This window comes from Exophiala spinifera (assembly GCF_000836115.1).
Source record: "Exophiala spinifera strain CBS 89968 unplaced genomic scaffold supercont1.2, whole genome shotgun sequence".
Taxonomy (NCBI): domain Eukaryota; kingdom Fungi; phylum Ascomycota; class Eurotiomycetes; order Chaetothyriales; family Herpotrichiellaceae; genus Exophiala; species Exophiala spinifera.
Genome location: NW_015622514.1, coordinates 577,133 through 594,604, shown reverse-complemented (window position 1 = coordinate 594,604; position 17,472 = coordinate 577,133). Strand labels below are relative to the sequence as shown.

At 52.0% G+C, this 17,472-nt stretch overlaps 8 protein-coding genes across 8 annotated transcripts; 2 read left to right on the top strand and 6 right to left on the bottom strand.

Annotated features, from left to right (window-relative positions):
* Nucleotides 1-1,095: 1,095 nt before the first annotated feature.
* On the bottom strand, nt 1,096-1,533 carry PV08_02496 (uncharacterized protein; the record flags this gene model as incomplete). The annotated part of the gene is made up of 1 exon (XM_016376854.1): nt 1,096-1,533. The coding sequence occupies one exon, from the start codon at nt 1,531-1,533 to the stop codon at nt 1,096-1,098; it is 438 nt and encodes a 145-aa protein (XP_016238424.1).
* An 83-nt stretch (nt 1,534-1,616) lies between these two features.
* Nucleotides 1,617-1,967, bottom strand: PV08_02495 (uncharacterized protein; the record flags this gene model as incomplete). The annotated part of the gene is made up of 1 exon (XM_016376853.1): nt 1,617-1,967. The coding sequence occupies one exon, from the start codon at nt 1,965-1,967 to the stop codon at nt 1,617-1,619; it is 351 nt and encodes a 116-aa protein (XP_016238423.1).
* A 473-nt stretch (nt 1,968-2,440) lies between these two features.
* PV08_02494 (methylenetetrahydrofolate reductase) lies at nt 2,441-4,657 on the bottom strand (the record flags this gene model as incomplete). The annotated part of the gene is made up of 1 exon (XM_016376852.1): nt 2,441-4,657. The coding sequence occupies one exon, from the start codon at nt 4,655-4,657 to the stop codon at nt 2,441-2,443; it is 2,217 nt and encodes a 738-aa protein (XP_016238422.1).
* Nucleotides 4,658-5,404: 747 nt separating this feature from the next.
* PV08_02493 (uncharacterized protein) lies at nt 5,405-10,830 on the bottom strand (the record flags this gene model as incomplete). Its single annotated transcript, XM_016376851.1, has 4 exons — nt 5,405-6,632; nt 6,683-10,313; nt 10,368-10,416; nt 10,465-10,830. 4 exons carry the CDS (start codon nt 10,828-10,830, stop codon nt 5,405-5,407), a joined length of 5,274 nt encoding a protein of 1,757 aa, XP_016238421.1.
* A 927-nt stretch (nt 10,831-11,757) lies between these two features.
* Nucleotides 11,758-12,981, top strand: PV08_02492 (uncharacterized protein; the record flags this gene model as incomplete). Its single annotated transcript, XM_016376850.1, has 1 exon — nt 11,758-12,981. The coding sequence occupies one exon, from the start codon at nt 11,758-11,760 to the stop codon at nt 12,979-12,981; it is 1,224 nt and encodes a 407-aa protein (XP_016238420.1).
* Nucleotides 12,982-12,997: 16 nt separating this feature from the next.
* PV08_02491 (thymidylate kinase) lies at nt 12,998-13,742 on the bottom strand (the record flags this gene model as incomplete). The annotated part of the gene is made up of 2 exons (XM_016376849.1): nt 12,998-13,530; nt 13,583-13,742. 2 exons carry the CDS (start codon nt 13,740-13,742, stop codon nt 12,998-13,000), a joined length of 693 nt encoding a protein of 230 aa, XP_016238419.1.
* Nucleotides 13,743-13,966: 224 nt separating this feature from the next.
* PV08_02490 (uncharacterized protein) lies at nt 13,967-15,426 on the top strand (the record flags this gene model as incomplete). Its single annotated transcript, XM_016376848.1, has 2 exons — nt 13,967-14,210; nt 14,273-15,426. 2 exons carry the CDS (start codon nt 13,967-13,969, stop codon nt 15,424-15,426), a joined length of 1,398 nt encoding a protein of 465 aa, XP_016238418.1.
* A 380-nt stretch (nt 15,427-15,806) lies between these two features.
* PV08_02489 (uncharacterized protein) lies at nt 15,807-17,366 on the bottom strand (the record flags this gene model as incomplete). The annotated part of the gene is made up of 1 exon (XM_016376847.1): nt 15,807-17,366. The coding sequence occupies one exon, from the start codon at nt 17,364-17,366 to the stop codon at nt 15,807-15,809; it is 1,560 nt and encodes a 519-aa protein (XP_016238417.1).
* Between the last annotated feature and the right edge of the window lie 106 nt (nt 17,367-17,472).

Below are 17,472 nucleotides of genomic sequence, written 5' to 3'. Positions count from 1 at the left end.
GGGCGGGATTTGTGGAATTCTCGTGTGTCTTGAATACTGGTCAGGTTTCTGACGACGACGACGACACTCCAGGGAGTGTTCGTTTATATACCTCGCACGTACGAGACCCTGCTCATCCGCTCTCCATGGTGCTCATTACCTTTTATGATAAATCACAGTGCAGGCGGACGCGAAGACGTAGTCCACATGTAGAGGTGGTCAATGTCCAGAAGGGAGGGCCGGGGGGAGGATCAATCCAAAGCTATCCATCCCATCCACAGCAAAAGTAGATAGAAGATGCATTACCAATCCAAACATCGTCTCGTCTCGTCTCGTCATTCATTCGATGCACACTTTCACATCCTCGAAGCGAGAGGAGCCAAGAAGTTCTCGTTTTTCCTTGGTCTGAGTTCTTGAGACGCCGTCCGAGTAGACTACCAGTAGTTAGTGAGAATCAGCCCCGAGTCCAATTCCAGCCCATGGCCAGCCAAGTCGACGACGACAACACGAGTGATTTACAAGCTCCCGCAGATAGGGTATCATTGGATCACTTACCTAACCAAGAAGGGAGAGATACTTCGTATTCAATTAGTTACACGAGTTAGTCATCTCGGCAGATGAGCAAAACCTCAAGGGGGAGCGGGACAAGCGAGGTAAACGATCAGGCTACAACAAAGTCTGTCTTGACCCCCTGTCTTACCAAGATGTGAGTAACCCTCAATTCCTGTCTCCATCTCAACCCTAAGACAATTCAGGCAGTTTTTGTCGCAAGGACTATTCGATCGAATCGATGCCGAGATCTCTCGCTTACCTACATGAGTACATTCTACATGACACGATCAGGTCTTCGTCAGTTTATTGGCCTTGGGCGTGTCTGGAAACACGAGGTGCATGTGCTATTGAATCTTTCTACTGGGTACATGCGGTGTAGCAGTGGATGGTAATTCCTCAAGCCAATTAGACGCTCGAGACTCTCGACGTTTTGCATGCTCGAAGAAGTAATCATCACTTGCCTGTTCTTCGTACACCAAACGACATCAATCAATGCTCCTCATGGTGACCAGTTACACGTCGGACAGCTTTACCTTCACCACCCTGCATCATCATGCCTTGTTGTCATTTTTTGTCACCATTCCCTGCTTCCAGGTCTTTCATTCTCAGCTCCTTGAGCAATTCATTGACACTCCTGGTCTCTTTCCATGCCGAAAACGAATCGGGATTCCTCGCGATATGCGGCGGGTCTAATGCCTCAGCCTGCGGGGAATCACTGTCGTATCTCTCGAACTTGACCACTGCCCACCTTCTGTTCAGACTGGAATGCCACTCATTCTTGTCCCTCATCTTGGGCGTCTTCGTTCCAAACCGGTTTCGCGACCACTTTTGCTCCAGCATGCGGATGAGTCCAGGTGACCGAGGTTCTAGGAATGCCAGCTTCACAATTCGATAGTAGGCGTCAAACTCAAAAGTGCGTCCTCGTTCAAAATGACCATGAACTTGCTTGAAGGCGGCGATGGGAAATGCTTTGTTGTTATTGTTGTTATTATTACCCGTCATCGTTGGCCGTGGAGACGGCGGTTTTCTTTCCATCGTCGTTCTGCTGGTCACCGGACATGTCAAAGACCACATCATCATCGCCGTCACCATCGGCGAGTTCGACGGGCAGAAGATCGAGCTTCGTCTTTACCAAGATGATCTTCGTCCCAGCGTGGATTCGCATTGGCAAAGAGCAACAAGTACCCAAGTGTCCCAGGATGTTCTGCGGTATCGTGCAATGTGCTCGAACCTGGTCTTGGACCGAGCCCTTCGGGATGGTAGTGCAGAAATATTTCACGCGAGGTGCGCAGATGTTCATCGCCATCGCCATCGTCGTGGAGTAGTCGCGTCTTCTCCTGCTCTTTTTCATAATTGGATTCCATGGATGCCTCGTTCGTGGTCTCTTCTGTCGTCTTCTTGCCTCTCAAGGCGGGCGCGACGTAGCGTCGAGACATGCTGGCTGCGTTTGGTCAATTGGTGATACTGCCCCAGCGATATTGAAAAGATTGGAAAAAGGGTGAATCGCATCGTCCGACCCTCTTCAGCATTGCCGTCTCACTTCTGGACACTCACTTACGCGGCCTGAAAACAAAACTCTGTGGACAGTAGTCTTCACTGACGCTCTCTCGCTTCGCCGTGGTCGGTATCTTGGCGCCAGTTGCATTCAATCCCAGCAGGATGGGGGTCTTCATACTGCGGACAACGTTGATGAGATCTTGAAGAAACCCTTCGGTCATAACAACATATGATTGAGCCAAAAAGGCCCTTTGTTCTGTTTGACCCTCAGTCTTTGTGAGAGTAGCTATATCAAACTTGCTCTTGCTCTTGCAGAGTCTGCGAGGGCCGTGTATGATGTTTGCTGGTGGCTTTCACTGTCCATCCAGCTCCTCGCCAGCATTTCGATAGCCAAAACGAAAAAAACAACAGCCTATTTTCGCTCCAGCAGGATCTTCCATAGCTCTCCACCCTGCCCGGAGTGCCCTCCAGCATAATTGTTCCCCACGACGTTGACAAGTACTAAATCCTGCCTCATTCTGTCCAGGAATTTTTCTTCTTCGCTTCCTCGAGGGAAACATCGCCGCCAGACACTCCATATACTGTAGGCTTCCTCGCCCCATGCTCGGAAACTTTCATCCTCGATGATAGTCGGCGTTATAATCTCTCTGTTTCTGAAAACGCCCCAGGTCACTGCACTGATACCGCTCGTCCCTGGAGTTTGCTTCGTTGTGGACTTCTCGGGTGTGTTCGGTTGCTTGATGTCGGTGCTGGATTCGAAGACTCCACTGGCATCTGTTTTCATCCAACCCAATGTATCTGCTTCGTATTTCAACAATAGGGGCTTCAAACGGTCCTCCCACTCTTGTCGCGGGCAGAAAAACTCAACAAAGGCTTTTTGGAAGACCCATCCCTCCCCAGGAGGGCCCCAGCCGACAATTTCATCATCGCTTCTTGCACCGTCGACTGCTGGTTGGGAAGCCAGAGTCCAGTAACCCTTGGTCTCAATGAGATCCAAGAGTTCTTTCCTGATCACTTGAGTCTCCGCTCGTAACGGCCCTGAACCTCCACTGCTAGCCCCATCGATGTCCATCTCGTCACTCCAAGGAACCGCCTCCAGCTCTCCTACAACATGACGCCTGAACAGCTCGGTGATGTCCTTATGTGACGTGGGGTGGCCCCAGAGCTTCCGTGCTGTGATGGGTCCGACTTTCAGACTTGGTCCATAGCCGTCGATCTCACCAAAGGCTGGAGAATCTGATGGACCCCATCGTCCATTAGGAAAGTCATCCCAGGTTGCCTCTCGTCCGAGTGATCCTTGTCCCTCCGAAATCATGAGAGTGTGCTTTCTCGTCGGTCCTGAGGCTGGTATTCCTGTACCTTTTTCCGAAGCTTCATGGCGGGAGATGATCGGTGCAGTTTCCGGTCCACGTTGAGTGGCCTTCTTCGATCCGTGAGACGCTTTCAATGTAGCGTCGACAATTACTCGATTGTGAGGCTGTGCATTGACCGAGCTTGTCCTCCGCTTTGTGAAACGTGGTGTCCGGTCGAGTGTACCTCTTGCAGTACCGTCCGTGCCTTGACCCTCAGAATAGCCCGGCCGTTTTTCATCGTCGATAATGGCATCACTGTCGGATGATTCGGCGGGACTAGCTTGTTCACTCACCGGAGGAATGAGGCCCGTTCGCTCGAGGATGAAAGCCACCGACTTTTCAAGATTGAGGGTGTAAAAATGAAATCCACGTGGCACGCCTTCCGGCTGTGGGAGCTCTGTCATCTGCTCAACCAGCTCACTGAGGATGTCCACTCCTACCCGTTTGACCGCCTCATCGTCCGACTTGACAGCTTCTATTCTTTCCAGAATGTTACCAGGAATCTTTGCATGACTTAGCTTGGTTATCCTCTTGATTATTTGGTAGCTCTGGATGGGCATCAAGCCAGGGATGATAGGAATGCTTCCAAACAGCTTCTCTCCCTTCTCATCCACATACTCACGCAGTCTCTTCTCGTATGCCTGGTAAGCTTGAATGTCATAGGTGAGTTGGGTCATAATGAAATCGGCTCCAGCGGCAGTCTTTTCCGCAAGATACGGCAGGTCATATTCAACACTTTGCTTCCCGACCTCGGGATTATTTTCATCTGCATGCCCTTCTGGATATCCAGCAACACCGATGGAAAAGTAGTCACCATACTGCCGGCGAATGTATCGCACGAGATCGACGGCCCAGACAAACTCCTCGTTGCTGTCGGTACCTTCGCCACCACTGCCTGTTTCATCTGTGTCCTTGTACTCTTCCCGTGGCGGATCGCCTCGAAGAGCGAGAATATTTCTGATCCCCACCTCTTTTGCTCCTTCCAACGCTTCGTCCACTGCCTTTCTCTTCATGTTTGTACATGTCAAATGCAACACAGTCGTTAACCCTAGTTGCCTCTGGCATATCTCCGCCAGTTCTAGTGATTTGGTCGCTGTAGAGCCTCCCGCACCCCAGGTTACTGTGACAAAGAGTGGTCGCAGTCCTTGGGCCATGCGAACAAGACGGGCTTGCAGGTTGGCGAAGCCGGAGGACGTTTTGGGAGGGAAGAACTCGAGAGAGAAGTAGCGAGAGGAAGGGTCCAACTTGGACCATATTGAAGGTAACCGGTCGTCCATGGCTGCGTGCACCGCTAATCGAGTCTAGAGGCGAGGGTTCAGATTTGTGGTGGATGTCGCATGGAGCACGGGACTGAGTTGTGCGGTCGGAGAAACGAGTGTATGCCCTTGTTCGGTCACATATACGAGGACCAATGTGTTGAACAGTAAGTACCCTAGATATGTAGCGAAGATTGGTGTATGTACCGTAGATAATCCATACACCCCGGGGTACAAGACGTAGTTTACTGTCATGCAAAAGGAAAAATTGCCCCGCGCGCAGTGGGAGAAAGTAAAGTTTGTGGATTCAAGATCTTGACTCAATGACGCCCACCGCAGCCTCGTCGGCCTCGTCGGCCTCGTCATGTGCATGTACATACAACTGCCTTAGCTCCCAAGAACCTAGTGCAATTCAATAGTATGTAGGTAGGTAATGCCTCATCGCTCATCCGACGAGAATTAAATGTCGCCGTGGTGGCGACCGGACTTTGCTCTAGGCTTTATACAAGGGCACATTTCACGTAACATAAAACCAGAGACTGCGATTCTTTTAGACTGGGCGGCGCTGTTGACAGCACTATTACCAGATGCTACTCGTACAAAGCCGGTTCCCCTCAAAGACAACTGTAAGCCCATAAAGTCGATATCTCGTAGTGTAGTTCAAAACACCATCCCGTAATCCAGCTCGTGTCGTCAATCCTTGCGTAATCATAACATTGGTACATTGCCAGCCGAGAGAAGTCACCCTCAAACGCCGTCCATGAACCACTAGTTCTGCTCCCCACTAGTGAGGAAGTCGTCAAAATGTTTCGATACATTATCGCCATCCTCTAGCTCGGCATTGTTGTTGCCCGAATCGTTGCTAGCAGTGCGGATCATATCAAGTGCCTCACTGGCATGGCTGGTCTCGTGCTCTAGACTTGGAACCGCGTCATTGCTGCCGTCGCCTTCTTGGTTGGTGATATCCATAAACATAGTGTCGTACTCGCCAGGTGAACCATCCCGCCCAGACTGCGTTCCACGGGGTGACGCATTGGCAAGCCCATTCCGGAGATCATCATCAGCATCAAGCCCGGTATTTGGTTGAAACATTGGAAATGAGGGATCGTGATTCCGGGCATCACGGGATGAGGCACCTCCCGCGAACGTTGGCATCATAGGATCCTTCATGCCTTGTGGAGGTCGCTCTCCAGTCGGGCTAAACATGGGCGAAGGGCTATTAGGCGGGAATGACTCTGGCCGATCACCTCCAAAGTTATTATATGATGCAGGTCCAGCGATGAAGCCAGGTTCGATTGTTCCACCGGCTCCAGAAGCACCTGCCGACCCTTGTCGTTGTCCGGTTCCAGGGGTCTCCGCATTGCCTGCCGATTGACTGTGGCCAGGACTGGCCGCTGAACCAGGAGCGGACGGAGACTGTGTAGAAGGCTTAGGCAGAAGAGGGCCAGTCATAAAGGATTCTTGTGTCTTTCTGCGCACGTAGGTTTTTGTTCTAAGATGCGGTGGAAGATCCTCAGGCTTCTCCACCCCTAGTTCTTTCATCAACTTTTGCTGCTTGGTTGGCCGTGGCTTCCTGGTTGATAAGCTTTGAGCCAAAATCGGGGGGGGCTCAGGTGCGATAGGTTGCCACTTATGCAACTCTTGACGAAAAAGGTTCGTCTCATATGCAAGGAGAACCTCGGCACCCTCGATCTTGCGTAGGTAGAACAGCATCTCCGGCATTTCTTCGATAGTTCTGCAGATAGCGTTGCCATTGGTATATTGGCTCAAAAAGTCCCGGAAAGCTTGTGCTTTGTCAATGATGCGCTTGAGTAGCTCTTCTTCTTCTGGTTGGAACGGTAGGTCGGCGATCTCATCTTGCCAGCCCTGGAGGTCTTCTAGTTTTGGCCGAGCAGCATCCCGAGGGATCTTAACCCGCCAGTCACAGACCGGGCAGGTGAACATCTCGCATTCCTTGACTTTACCCCGAGCAAGTTTCAAGCACTTCGCGTGATACCTGAAGCACGGTCAGCACGATCATCTTAGTCAGATCGAGGTAGTACTTACCAGTCGTGACAGATCTCGCATTCTATCATCAGGCCCGCCTCAGGTTGCCGGCAAATGCAGAACACTGGCTTTTCGTCCTCACCCAGCTGCCCCCTTCCTCGGTCATCTGCAGGTGTGGCCTCCCGCGAAGCCGGTTCAACGGGTGGCCTGAAGGTATCGTTGAGATCGAAGCAGAAGTTATTCTTCTCCTCCACGAACTTCATATGCTGCTCGAGAATGTGAAGTGGCGCATTGGCTTTTCCGAAGAGCTTTTTACCTCTTCTCATCCAGTCTTCATGTCGTCTCAATTCTTTCTCCAGGTCTGCTGCACCATGCGGCTTTCCGTTGAGTTCCTCGAAGCCTTTGACGACGTCCCGAACATGAGCGTAAAGTGGCCGCTTGCGGAGATCCGGATCATGGCTACGCTCAACCAAGGTGATGATCTGTCGTTTGGCCTCCCGATTCTTCGCTAAAATCTGGTCCATTTTGTCCAAAACTTCCTTGTTGACTGGGAACATCTGGAGATGTACCTGCGAATGAAGAGATTCAAGTTGTGGATAATGGACGTCTTCGGCGGCCATAAGTTCTTTCGCCTTGTGTTCCCAGAATTCGCCTTGCTTGACCATATCGTTTACGAAGGCAGCCTCCGGAGCCTGCGGAAGAATGTCGAGTTCTGTAATTCGTTCAAGCAAGCTACGGCATTCGTCCAATGTCTTACTTGTGATATCCTTCTGGAGCTGTCGGGATTCCTCGAGCCATTGAGTCCGAGCATAAATCTTTTCGAGGCTGGTTAGTTCTGGCATGGCTGCTGAAAATCCGCGACCTTCTTCAAGTAGACCCTCCAACTCTTCTAAACCAGCTTGATTCATGCCTGACAGGATGCGCTTGGCGTTTGCACGCCACTCATCTATTAGCGTCACCTTTTCCTGCAGGCTTTCAAGCTGAGGAGTGCTGAACCCCAATTGTTCACCATCGTCAATAAGCTCCTTCATGCGATCAAGGGTCAGTTGCGGTTCGTTGTCTTTCTCGTCACCTTTTCCAGTACGAAGCGAGGATCGCCTCCATGCTTTCTCATTCTTGCGTCTGTTTTGCTGCTTGCGGGTAAGATAAAGGTTTGCTTCGTCAACCCACTGATCGCATCGTCTCACGAACTCGGCAAGATCGTCCAGGCCGTTGAGAGGAGCGGGGATTTTTTCGCCTTCACTGAGAAGCGTGTGTAGTGCCTTGAGAGAAGGGCGGGCCTCTTCCGCAAGTAAAGCATCCAATTTCGCTTCCCACAATTCTGGAACATGGGCTTTATCCACAACCTTTTGCACAATATTGCTCAGCTCCTGATTCGTATAGCGGAGGACTAGGCTATGATTCGTGCCTTTCAGCCTCTCTTCATCACTGTCCCCACAGCAGTCCGCCTTCAATGGGTGCAAAAGACACGATATTTTGCCACTGCGATGACAGCGGAATTGAGAAAGGTAGGAAAAGGCTTTGCAGTAACAGCATTGATACTCATCTTCTTCAAGATCGGAGTTGTCGATTTTGACGGTTAGACCGCAAGCTTTGGGAGGCTCCGTGGCAAGGGAGTCGAACGCGCATTCGTCGTGTGGGAGCCGTGTCTTGTGTATGTTGATGAAATACGCGCGTTCATGAAGTTCTCGGTCTCGAGTCCGCTCCAGAGCTGGCCCTAGCCATTTGGCAGTCTTGATTGTAGTATCTGACAGTGCAGCTGTAAACAGTAACTCATCATGCGAGAAGCACGGTTGGCGGCGGAACTCTTGCAACCGCCGGACACCAGATTCGCCAAAAGGCTCCCAATCGGCTGGTGCAAAATTGACCGCTTCGTTGAAGTTGAAGCCGTGGTTAAAACCTGCGTGGTAGGCTTGTGGAAAGGTGATAACGAACTGTCCTGCACGCTGGTCACAAGCATAGACATCCACACCCGCTTTTCTTAGTTGATTTGGCGGGAGTATTGTCACAAGCTGGAAGAGTAGATCTGGCTGAGTTTCGAACAGCTCGGGGACAGCTTTTCTCATCGCGTCCTCGAAGCGGCCTGCGTGGCTGCCGGGGATACCATACCAAGTCTTAGTAGCCCCAAAGTGTTGGTAGTTTGCAGAATATGCATAGTGATCCTCGTTATGCCAACAGAAGGTTGAGAAGCACATCCCCACATAAAGCCAGGGCACGGTCATACCAGAAATATCCCCCTTGATGTGCCTGAACAGAGAATCTTCGAGAAAGGGCATGACGTTGAGATTCCACGGGTCCTTGGAATACGGGTTCAGAGGTTGCTTTTCGATGGTGGGAAAGCCGCTGCCGTGAGTGGTGGAATGTATGTCAGCACCATACTCGACCTCTACCTGCTCGGTGAGGTCTTCGACAAGTCTCCAAAATTCCCGCTCCACGTCATCCTCTGTCGGTCTTCGCTGGGTGTTGGTGACAGGATCAAATGGCATCCTCGCAGCAAAGTAGTTTTCCTTGAAATTATTGGCCTTCTCTTGGAACTGCTTCAGGGAGTAGATACTTCCTTCCTCGAAGCCATAGTCGTTGGTGCCAACTAGACATTTGGGACAGTGCCACTCGCTTGGAGCTTGTGTCAATGGCGGCTCCGCGCACTGCATATGGTAACCCAAATCACAACTATCGCAAAGTATAATGCTTTCTTTGTGGTCTGATTTCCCGCACTTTTCGCATCTTTCCCCGTGTCTTCGAGGAGTAGATTTGCTTCGGACCTGAGGGGTAGAAGGGCGCATCGCGGGGACATGGTTGCCTGGGATTGTAGGCATCCCATCCTTTTTCGGTCTCTTGCTCCTTCTCCCGTTTGGCCCATCTTCGTCGCCGTGCATCGCTTCTGACCCAGACTCTCCAGTCAGACTATCATGACTCATTGTCCTCTTAAGTGGATTAGATCCTCCATTATGCAGGTGAGCTGCCAGCGGAACAGCTGAAATCGTGGGCCCATTGACAGACATGAAAGATGAAGTGTGGTTTGGAGGAGGTGGTGGAGTTCCATTGACTTCGCTCTTTACAATGGGGGGTGGTAAAGTGTTGACAGCGGTGAATCCCGAAGGCGCATTTACTGCTGGGAACCCACTATTGACAGCTGTAAATCCGGAAGATGACACTGGTCGAGGCTGAGGCGCTGGAGCTGCAGGTACTATTGAGGGCTGTTGTTGCTGGATGGGTGTAGGGACCGGATGCATGGGCCCGTTTGCAGAGCTGTGGCGAGGTTGGCTGGGCTCTCTCATGTTCATTGCAGGGGGAGCTGATTGAGATGGAGGCGGATGTGATACCGGCGACTGGTGAGCGAGCACGGCTGGAGAGTACGAGCCTCCTTGTTCGTTTTCGAGTTGTTGCTGAACGCCAGGTTTAGCCCATTTCAGGTACTCTTCGTAGGGATGTAGCCATCTCTGGTACGAATTCTTCAGGGAAGTCGATAGAGATGACATTATTTTTCCACTGTAGCCCAAGTCTCGTCCAATTTCGGCCCATTTCTTGTCTTTGCATACTCTTTCAAATCCACCTCGAACCTCGACTGCTTTCTTCAGCTTGAATAGGTCGAGGGGACGCTTATCGACACTGGGAAACCGGTTGAGATGTTGTCCATACTGTTTATGGTATTTTGCAAGCTGGTCCAGATAGTTGAGGTTTGTCCTATTTCCTGCGGAGGAGTAAGAGGGCCGCCTAGGGTTGTTGGAGGATGCGCTGTTCTTACCTCCTTCTACAAGATTGATTTCCTGGCGTCGAGTACGAAAATGGAAGCGCTGCAAACGTCAACTCTGGTTTGAAAGATATGCAGTTGTTCAACTCACCTCGGTGTCAACAGCAAAATCTGGGTTCCAAGAATCCGGGGGAATGATCTTGCAAATGCCGAACTTGCTTGCATTTGGGGCTATGCTTCGAATATATTCCATAGGGTCACGAAACTCGGCTTCGGTCGGTCTATATGTGGGAGCTTCGAGGAGTCCATATTGTCTTGACCTTGCAGGAGGATCGCGGCTTGCTGGATCACCTTTGCGCTCTACAGTGCGCATGTCAAGTGGTTGAGCATGTCGAGCGCTGTACGGGAAAGCCGGTGTTGCGATGTTAGGACCGACACCATTCATCCGAGTGGCAGATGATGGTTTCGCGGTAGCAGTCGCAGGTGCGACACCACCTGTGGAAGGCGGAGCGACCATGACTGCACACAGATATGTGGTCTGACCAGAACGGCTCTGACTTTTGATCGCGTTGAGGCTTTCGCAAGCGACGAACGTCCGATGAATCCGAGCGGAGTAACGGGTGGAAAGCTTGCGGATGGATGATTTTGTTGAGAGAGTCGATATTCAACCGTGGACAAGACACCACGAAAGAGGGAACGAGTGGATGCGGGTAGCCTCGTCTTGTATCGCCGCAGAGTGACTGGAGAAGCGCCGTAGTGCTGGTAAAGCACTAGGGAAGAGGTGGTCACATATGCAGATTCTCCAGGTCTACAGGATACGAGATACAGGAAGAAAAGGTCAATTATTGAAGCAAGAACAGTCCGAGAATGTGAACGTGAGAGTGAAAGAGACGGCTTGAGCCTTTACAGGGCAGGCAAAGACTGTCTATGAGACTAACGGACTGGGAGCGACCGGGTATTGGCTGCTCAGGGCGGCACGAAGCTAGTTTGACAGACGACACACCAACTGCGCATGCCGCTCGTTACAAGCAGCCACAAGATCTTCCCAATACAGGCTTCCCCACTCACGTGACTGCTCGTTTCCTCGCGCGATCGACCAGACTACAAAGTGCCTCGTTCGACTGATAATCAGGCACAGGTCACAGAGAAGTGCATAAGATATCCTGGTGAAGGTAGCTATAATACTGTCAACGGAACTACCTCGACTGGCAATCCTGGTAGACACAGCTGTTTACATGTACGGGCTTCGATGGATGCGCAAAACTCGAACGATCTGTTGCGACCTTGCTCCGTACCAGTACATGGCCGCCACACTACATCGGCCCCATTGAAGGCTGAACGTGCCTGAGTCCACTCAGCATCAGTCGGCGGAACCAGAGGCATAGCCTGCGCGACTCACGGCCACACTTGACGCGTTAATGTGCTTTTGCGAGAAGCGTTCAATATGGAGTTGAAACCTATTCCGGCTTTTTATTGCTGTTATCTGCTTCGCTCTACTGTCCGCCACGCCAGCGTCTACGTCGGCTCTAGTCCGGATCCAGCCCGACGACTTGCTCAGCACAACGGTCGCGTGCAAGGTGGTGCTGTGCGCACATCTCGTGATAGTCTGCGGCCTTGGGAGGTCACCTGTGTGGTGGCAGGCTTCCCCTCCAACATTGCTGCGTTGCAGTTCGAGTGGGCATGGCAGAATTCCCATTTGACGAGACACATCCCCCCTCATGAGCGAATATCCTTTGCCGCAACCCGAACCAAGACCTCGAGAACCGGCAAAGTCACTCGGAGGCCTGGCAGGCCCAGAACATCCTTAATGGACAAGTTATCAAACTTGCACCTCCTCCTAAGAGCTTCGTATTTCTCGAGGTGGCCACTCGAGGTTCGCTTCTTCAGCCCAGACGCCTATCAATCGTGGCAAACGTGGTGCGGGCGAGTTGACACGCACATCTCGCAAAATATTAAAGTCCACTTGGACCCGCCTCAGATGCAGCCTCCGCCGGAACAAGATGAGTTCACTTCGGCACAGCCTGTCCAGAGGAAAAGAAAAGCAGATCTTATCGGCAAAGGGGGCGTTGATGGTGTCGATCCCACATATGCCGCCTTTCGGGAGGTCTTCGACAAGAGTCAATTCCTTCTTGACGAGGAAGACAATCAGACTTGTTCTGTATGCAAAAATGGAATTGATGTTCAGAAGGCGTTGTTTGTAGTTTGCCCCACCGAAAATTGTCAAAGCATTTCACACGTAACTTGCTTAGCAGATGCTTCCCTGGGACAACAACAATCAGCCTCTCTTGTGCCACAATCGGGACATTGTTCTTCATGCGGGCAACAGCATCCGTGGTCAGAGCTTATGCAGCAAGTGACTTTGAGGACTCGAGGTATGAAGGAAGTCAAGAAGATAATGGCACGGAAAGGCAGAAACGTAGCCATAAGTGCAAGTGAGGTATTAGAAGAGCAGAGTGAAGAGGAATCCGAAGCCGAAGCAGAGGGGCTTACCGCAGAGGAGGTGATTGATGAGGAGTTCTTCGACGAGCAGGAGGACGACGACAACATCTCGATCGCGTCCACAGACTCCCAGATGATCATTACAGCCACGCTCAAGGCTGATGATAAGATCGCGGCAGATAAGGCTCGATTGGAAATAGTCATCGAAGACAGCGAAGAGGAGACATAATCCAAATCTTGAAGCTTCAGGCCGCTTTTAACGGTCCTAGTACTTTGAGCGGTCCCGAGGATACGGCTGAATCTGAAAGACCCCGAATACCAAGCGCAATTTCCGCTGCCACTTGGTCCATTGTCCTTCCAGCGTCGACTGTCTTGGTGTCGACCTGGTCCAGACGGGAGAACAACTGCTCGAAGAGAGTTCGAACCCGGGTCTGCATTTTCTCGGTCTCATATCTCTCTTCGCCGTATCCACCTCTCTTCGCAGCATCAGCGGAGGAGATGTCGAGAAAGAAAAGTAGATCTGGTTTCACCAATCCTATCTCGGGATTCCACGCCCAATCGAGTGACAAATCTGGGTTCTCTTTTGCAGCTGAATAGACGGCTCCCGAGAAAGAGTAGCGATCTACTATCACGGTCACGCCATCCATGATATCTTGACGAATACTTCGGATGGCCTCCCAACGATTAGCTGAGAAGAGTAGATGAATGAAATGGTCGTCTTGCTGAGATTCGCCAGTCAAATAGCTGTTAATCATTTGCCCAGTAGGGGTGGTACGGTCTGATACGCCGTCGTTAATTGCACGGCTCTATTTGAGTTGACAATTACTGACCTGGGAACTTGACATATCGGGCTCTTTTGCCTTGGGCCTCGAATCTCTCGAAGAGCTTTTGACACTGTGTCGACTTGCCAGAGCGATCGAGTCCTTCAACAACAATCATATAGCCGCGTTCCCCAGACGAGCTCGTTTGCGACTTTTCATAAGAGACCATATTGTCGCAGAATGGTTATAAAGTGAACTCGACTAATAGCAGGACATTGATTGAGAAGATCGAGTTTAAGGTACTAAGATGTAGCGGTGTTCGGCTCGTTTCGATCGGGCGCTTGATCCACCGTACAACTAGTTATACGGTGGATTCTTTAGGGCAGTATCAAAATCCTGCGACGTCCGTTGCAAGACAGACAATTTTTGGACAACGCAAGGAATCATGGCAACATGGCACCGATAGAAGTCTCATCTCTCGGTCAACCACCGGACGAGATGCTGAGATTTATTCTGCAACATGGCGCAGTTTCAGAATTAGGGGCCCGTCTAGGTCAGTTGACCATACACGACAAACCTGTCATACACACACCTCACTACATTGTACCGACATCGAGGGGCGCCATCCCCCATGTCTCCCAAGACATCTTGCGGAAACACACGAGAATATCAGCTGCTTATGTGTCGCTCGAGGACTGTACGTTACTTCAACGGCGTAAAGCTGCGCACTGACTCAGGCTCACAGTTGTTGGGTGATAGTCATAGAGAAATTGCCAGACAACCCGCCCATCTACAGCACCCCGACTCAAAATGGAGATTCGGCACTGCGGAATTTCACTGCGCTTCCCTCCCAATGCCTATCTATTCTAGGTCCTCGACGCGTTCCGAATATAATAACGCCGGCGCATAATACGAATTCGTCGGTGACAATCTCGACGTCTGTAGGCTTCAGATTTCTAGAACTGAGCCGTTACAATGAGGCCTTGCGCAGACTAAGACCGGATATCTCGACATGCCTCGCAGACATCATTCCGACAGAGGGCGCAAGCCTGAAGAGGATATCAAGAAGTGCAGACAGGACACATGCCTGGCTCCGAGACACAATTGAACGCACGGGTGGCGATGGATTGCGACCGTTCTTCGCCAGCGTCCCACCCCTCGACTCCCCCTTACTTTCACTCTATCTCGACGACCTACGAGACGAATACAAAGAGCACATATCCGGATTATGTATCTACTCGCCTGAAACGGCGGCAGGACTCCCAACTTACCTCGAACATTTGCCCAGGATATGTGTCGGTGACCCTGCCACTCCGCAGGCATTACTAGCATCAATACATATGGGGGTCGATATGATGACGGTACCCTTTGTCACACAATCGACGGAATCCGGGATTGCTCTGTCCTTTTCATTTCCAGGCTCCTCGGCAGCAGAAACCGCGCAGCCTCTCGGAATTGACATGTGGTCCACCTCCCACGCCACAGACACCTCTCCCCTGAGCGAGGGCTGCAAATGCTATGCCTGTCGGGGGCACCACCGAGCATATGTACACCACCTGCTTCAGGCCAACGAGATGCTGGCCTGGACTCTGTTGCAGATTCACAACTATTCCATCCTCGACTCTTTTTTTGAACAAGTCCGTGACAGCATCAAGCGGCACTCTTTCGAAGACGACGTCCGGACTTTTTCCCGCGTCTATAAACCCGAACTTCCACAGCAGACTGGCAAAGGCCCGCGGATCAGAGGCTATCAGATGAGGAGCGTAGGTGGAGGAGAACCCAGGAAGAACACAAAGGCCTATGGCAAATTCGACGATCAGTTACAGAAGCTGGCTGAAGCCGAGTCGGGCGTAGCTACCCCTGACGGCGATGCAAATGACATTGAGGAGCATGGCTTAGCCAAGAGATTATAGCAAGATATATTCGAGGGTGGACAATCAGTTGCATCGGTAGTCATTAGGACTCAATAGTTGACGGCCGCCTACAATTCTGCAACTGTACAAATGAATATTATGTACTGTTCTCGTCCTCCAGTGTCTGTCGTTAAGAGTCTGTCCCTCCCCTGCTCATATCTTTTTCTACCGACCGAGACATTCGTCCTTTCTAACTTGAGAGTCCTTCTCGCCGACCGAGACGATCACCTCGGCGAAGTGAATCTTTCGCCCTCGCAGAAGCCGGTGGTGTTAGACGGGCGACGTTGATAGAGAGAGCCAAAGCGCCGAGCAGCACAAGTTTTACGACCAGAGAGCCGTCATATATCATTTCAGCACGCATGTAAAATGGTCAGAGATCATCATACCTCTCTCGCAGCCTCTCTGATCAGTGGTGCCACCTGCTTCCTACTCTTGCTCGTATCACCCATCCACCAGATCTTCCACGACCCTTTCCGTCCCAATCTTTGGTCCAGCGCTTTCCCAAGAGCGTCATCCTCCTCCCACGTCTTCAGCTGGAGTTCTCCAGCCCGTGATTCAAACGTGTCAACGATGCTGCCGCCGACTTGGTCATTCAGACCAAGAAGAACAAGCTCCTTTCCCTTCCCGGCACGAGTGAGCATGGCAAAGATTCCCAGGTTCCTATCCTCGCTGTGCGCAAACGTGTCGATCTCGTCGAGAAACTCGTCCACTCCCCCGGCATGCTCCACCAGCCAGGAGAGAGGCTTGACGAGACTCGATATCCCGATATTGACGTGCGCGTGGTTCCGGTTCTGACTCCTCATGGGCTCCGTCCAACTCTTGTAATCCCTGTCAAAGATCTCTTGCATCGTCAAGAGATCCAGCGAGTTCGTCTTTGTAGCGTTGATGACTTTGTGGAACGCGTCTCTATCCCACCCGAGGCTGGTCTGTCCACTTGTCGTTCCCTGTACATGGCCATGGCCGACGCCGTCGCCATCGCGCGTGACGATCGCATCCAGAAACTTGACTGCCTCCCTATCGACGTCTGAGCATTTATCCCCGCTGGCCTTGAGATTGGACGTGTCTATCAGGATAGGAGCCAGGGCAAGTCTAGCGATCTGCCTCAGCCCGTCGTTGCCGTCAGCGGGTTGGTGGCCACGGTCACGGTCGCGGTCATGGTGGTCCTGCTCTATTTCGGTCGCTGACGCAGCCTGCCACAACCCCTCATTCCGAAGATGCTGCACGACCAGACTCGTGCAACTGCCTATACCTGTCCGCACTATCCTGGGCTCGGCGTCGTCGGCCACATACCCCTCGTCGACATGGTGGTCGACACACCCGACGACATCGAGTCCGGACCGAATCACCTCGTCCGACAGTCCGGGAATGGGGATCGACGGCGCGTTGTGATCGACCAGGATCACCTTCTGCTTACCGTCGGGGGTCACAGTCCTTGTCCCAGCCGCAAACACGTCGTGGAACGTCGAACCGCCATCATCCAGCACGTCCGCAATGGTAAGCACCTCGTCCAACACCGCCGTCTTGCCCTCCTCACCGGACTTGCCACCGCCGCCAGTTCCGTGCCTGATGTGCTCCGGCTTCTCGTCCATCGCAAGGCGCAGCGCCACACCAAACTCCGGGCGGAGGCGCCACAGCTCCTTCGCGCGGACAGAAGGCAGATTCAGAATCGGAACATACACCTGAGCCTGTCGTGTCGGTGGTGGTGATCGCCCACCCGACATCATGGTCGACTTGGTGTCGCGATTGTAGAAATACGACAACACTATCGCAGAGATGAAACTGTCCAGGTCCGCCGAGGGATTGCCCATGACCAGCGTTAGTCCACTGCGTCGACCCGCGTCCGCCGCTGCGCTGCGCGACGGTATCGTCGAGGGCTTCGAGGCTGATGACGGCATTGCTATACGGCGTATGCGTGACAGATACGTCGACAGCGAGGGCATCGTGTCCGTCTCGGTATCCATCTCGTTCAAAGTTCAACGGCAACTCGGCATCTCTTGCACTCTCGGCGGCCCTTGCGACGTGGGTACAACGATGGCACACAACAAT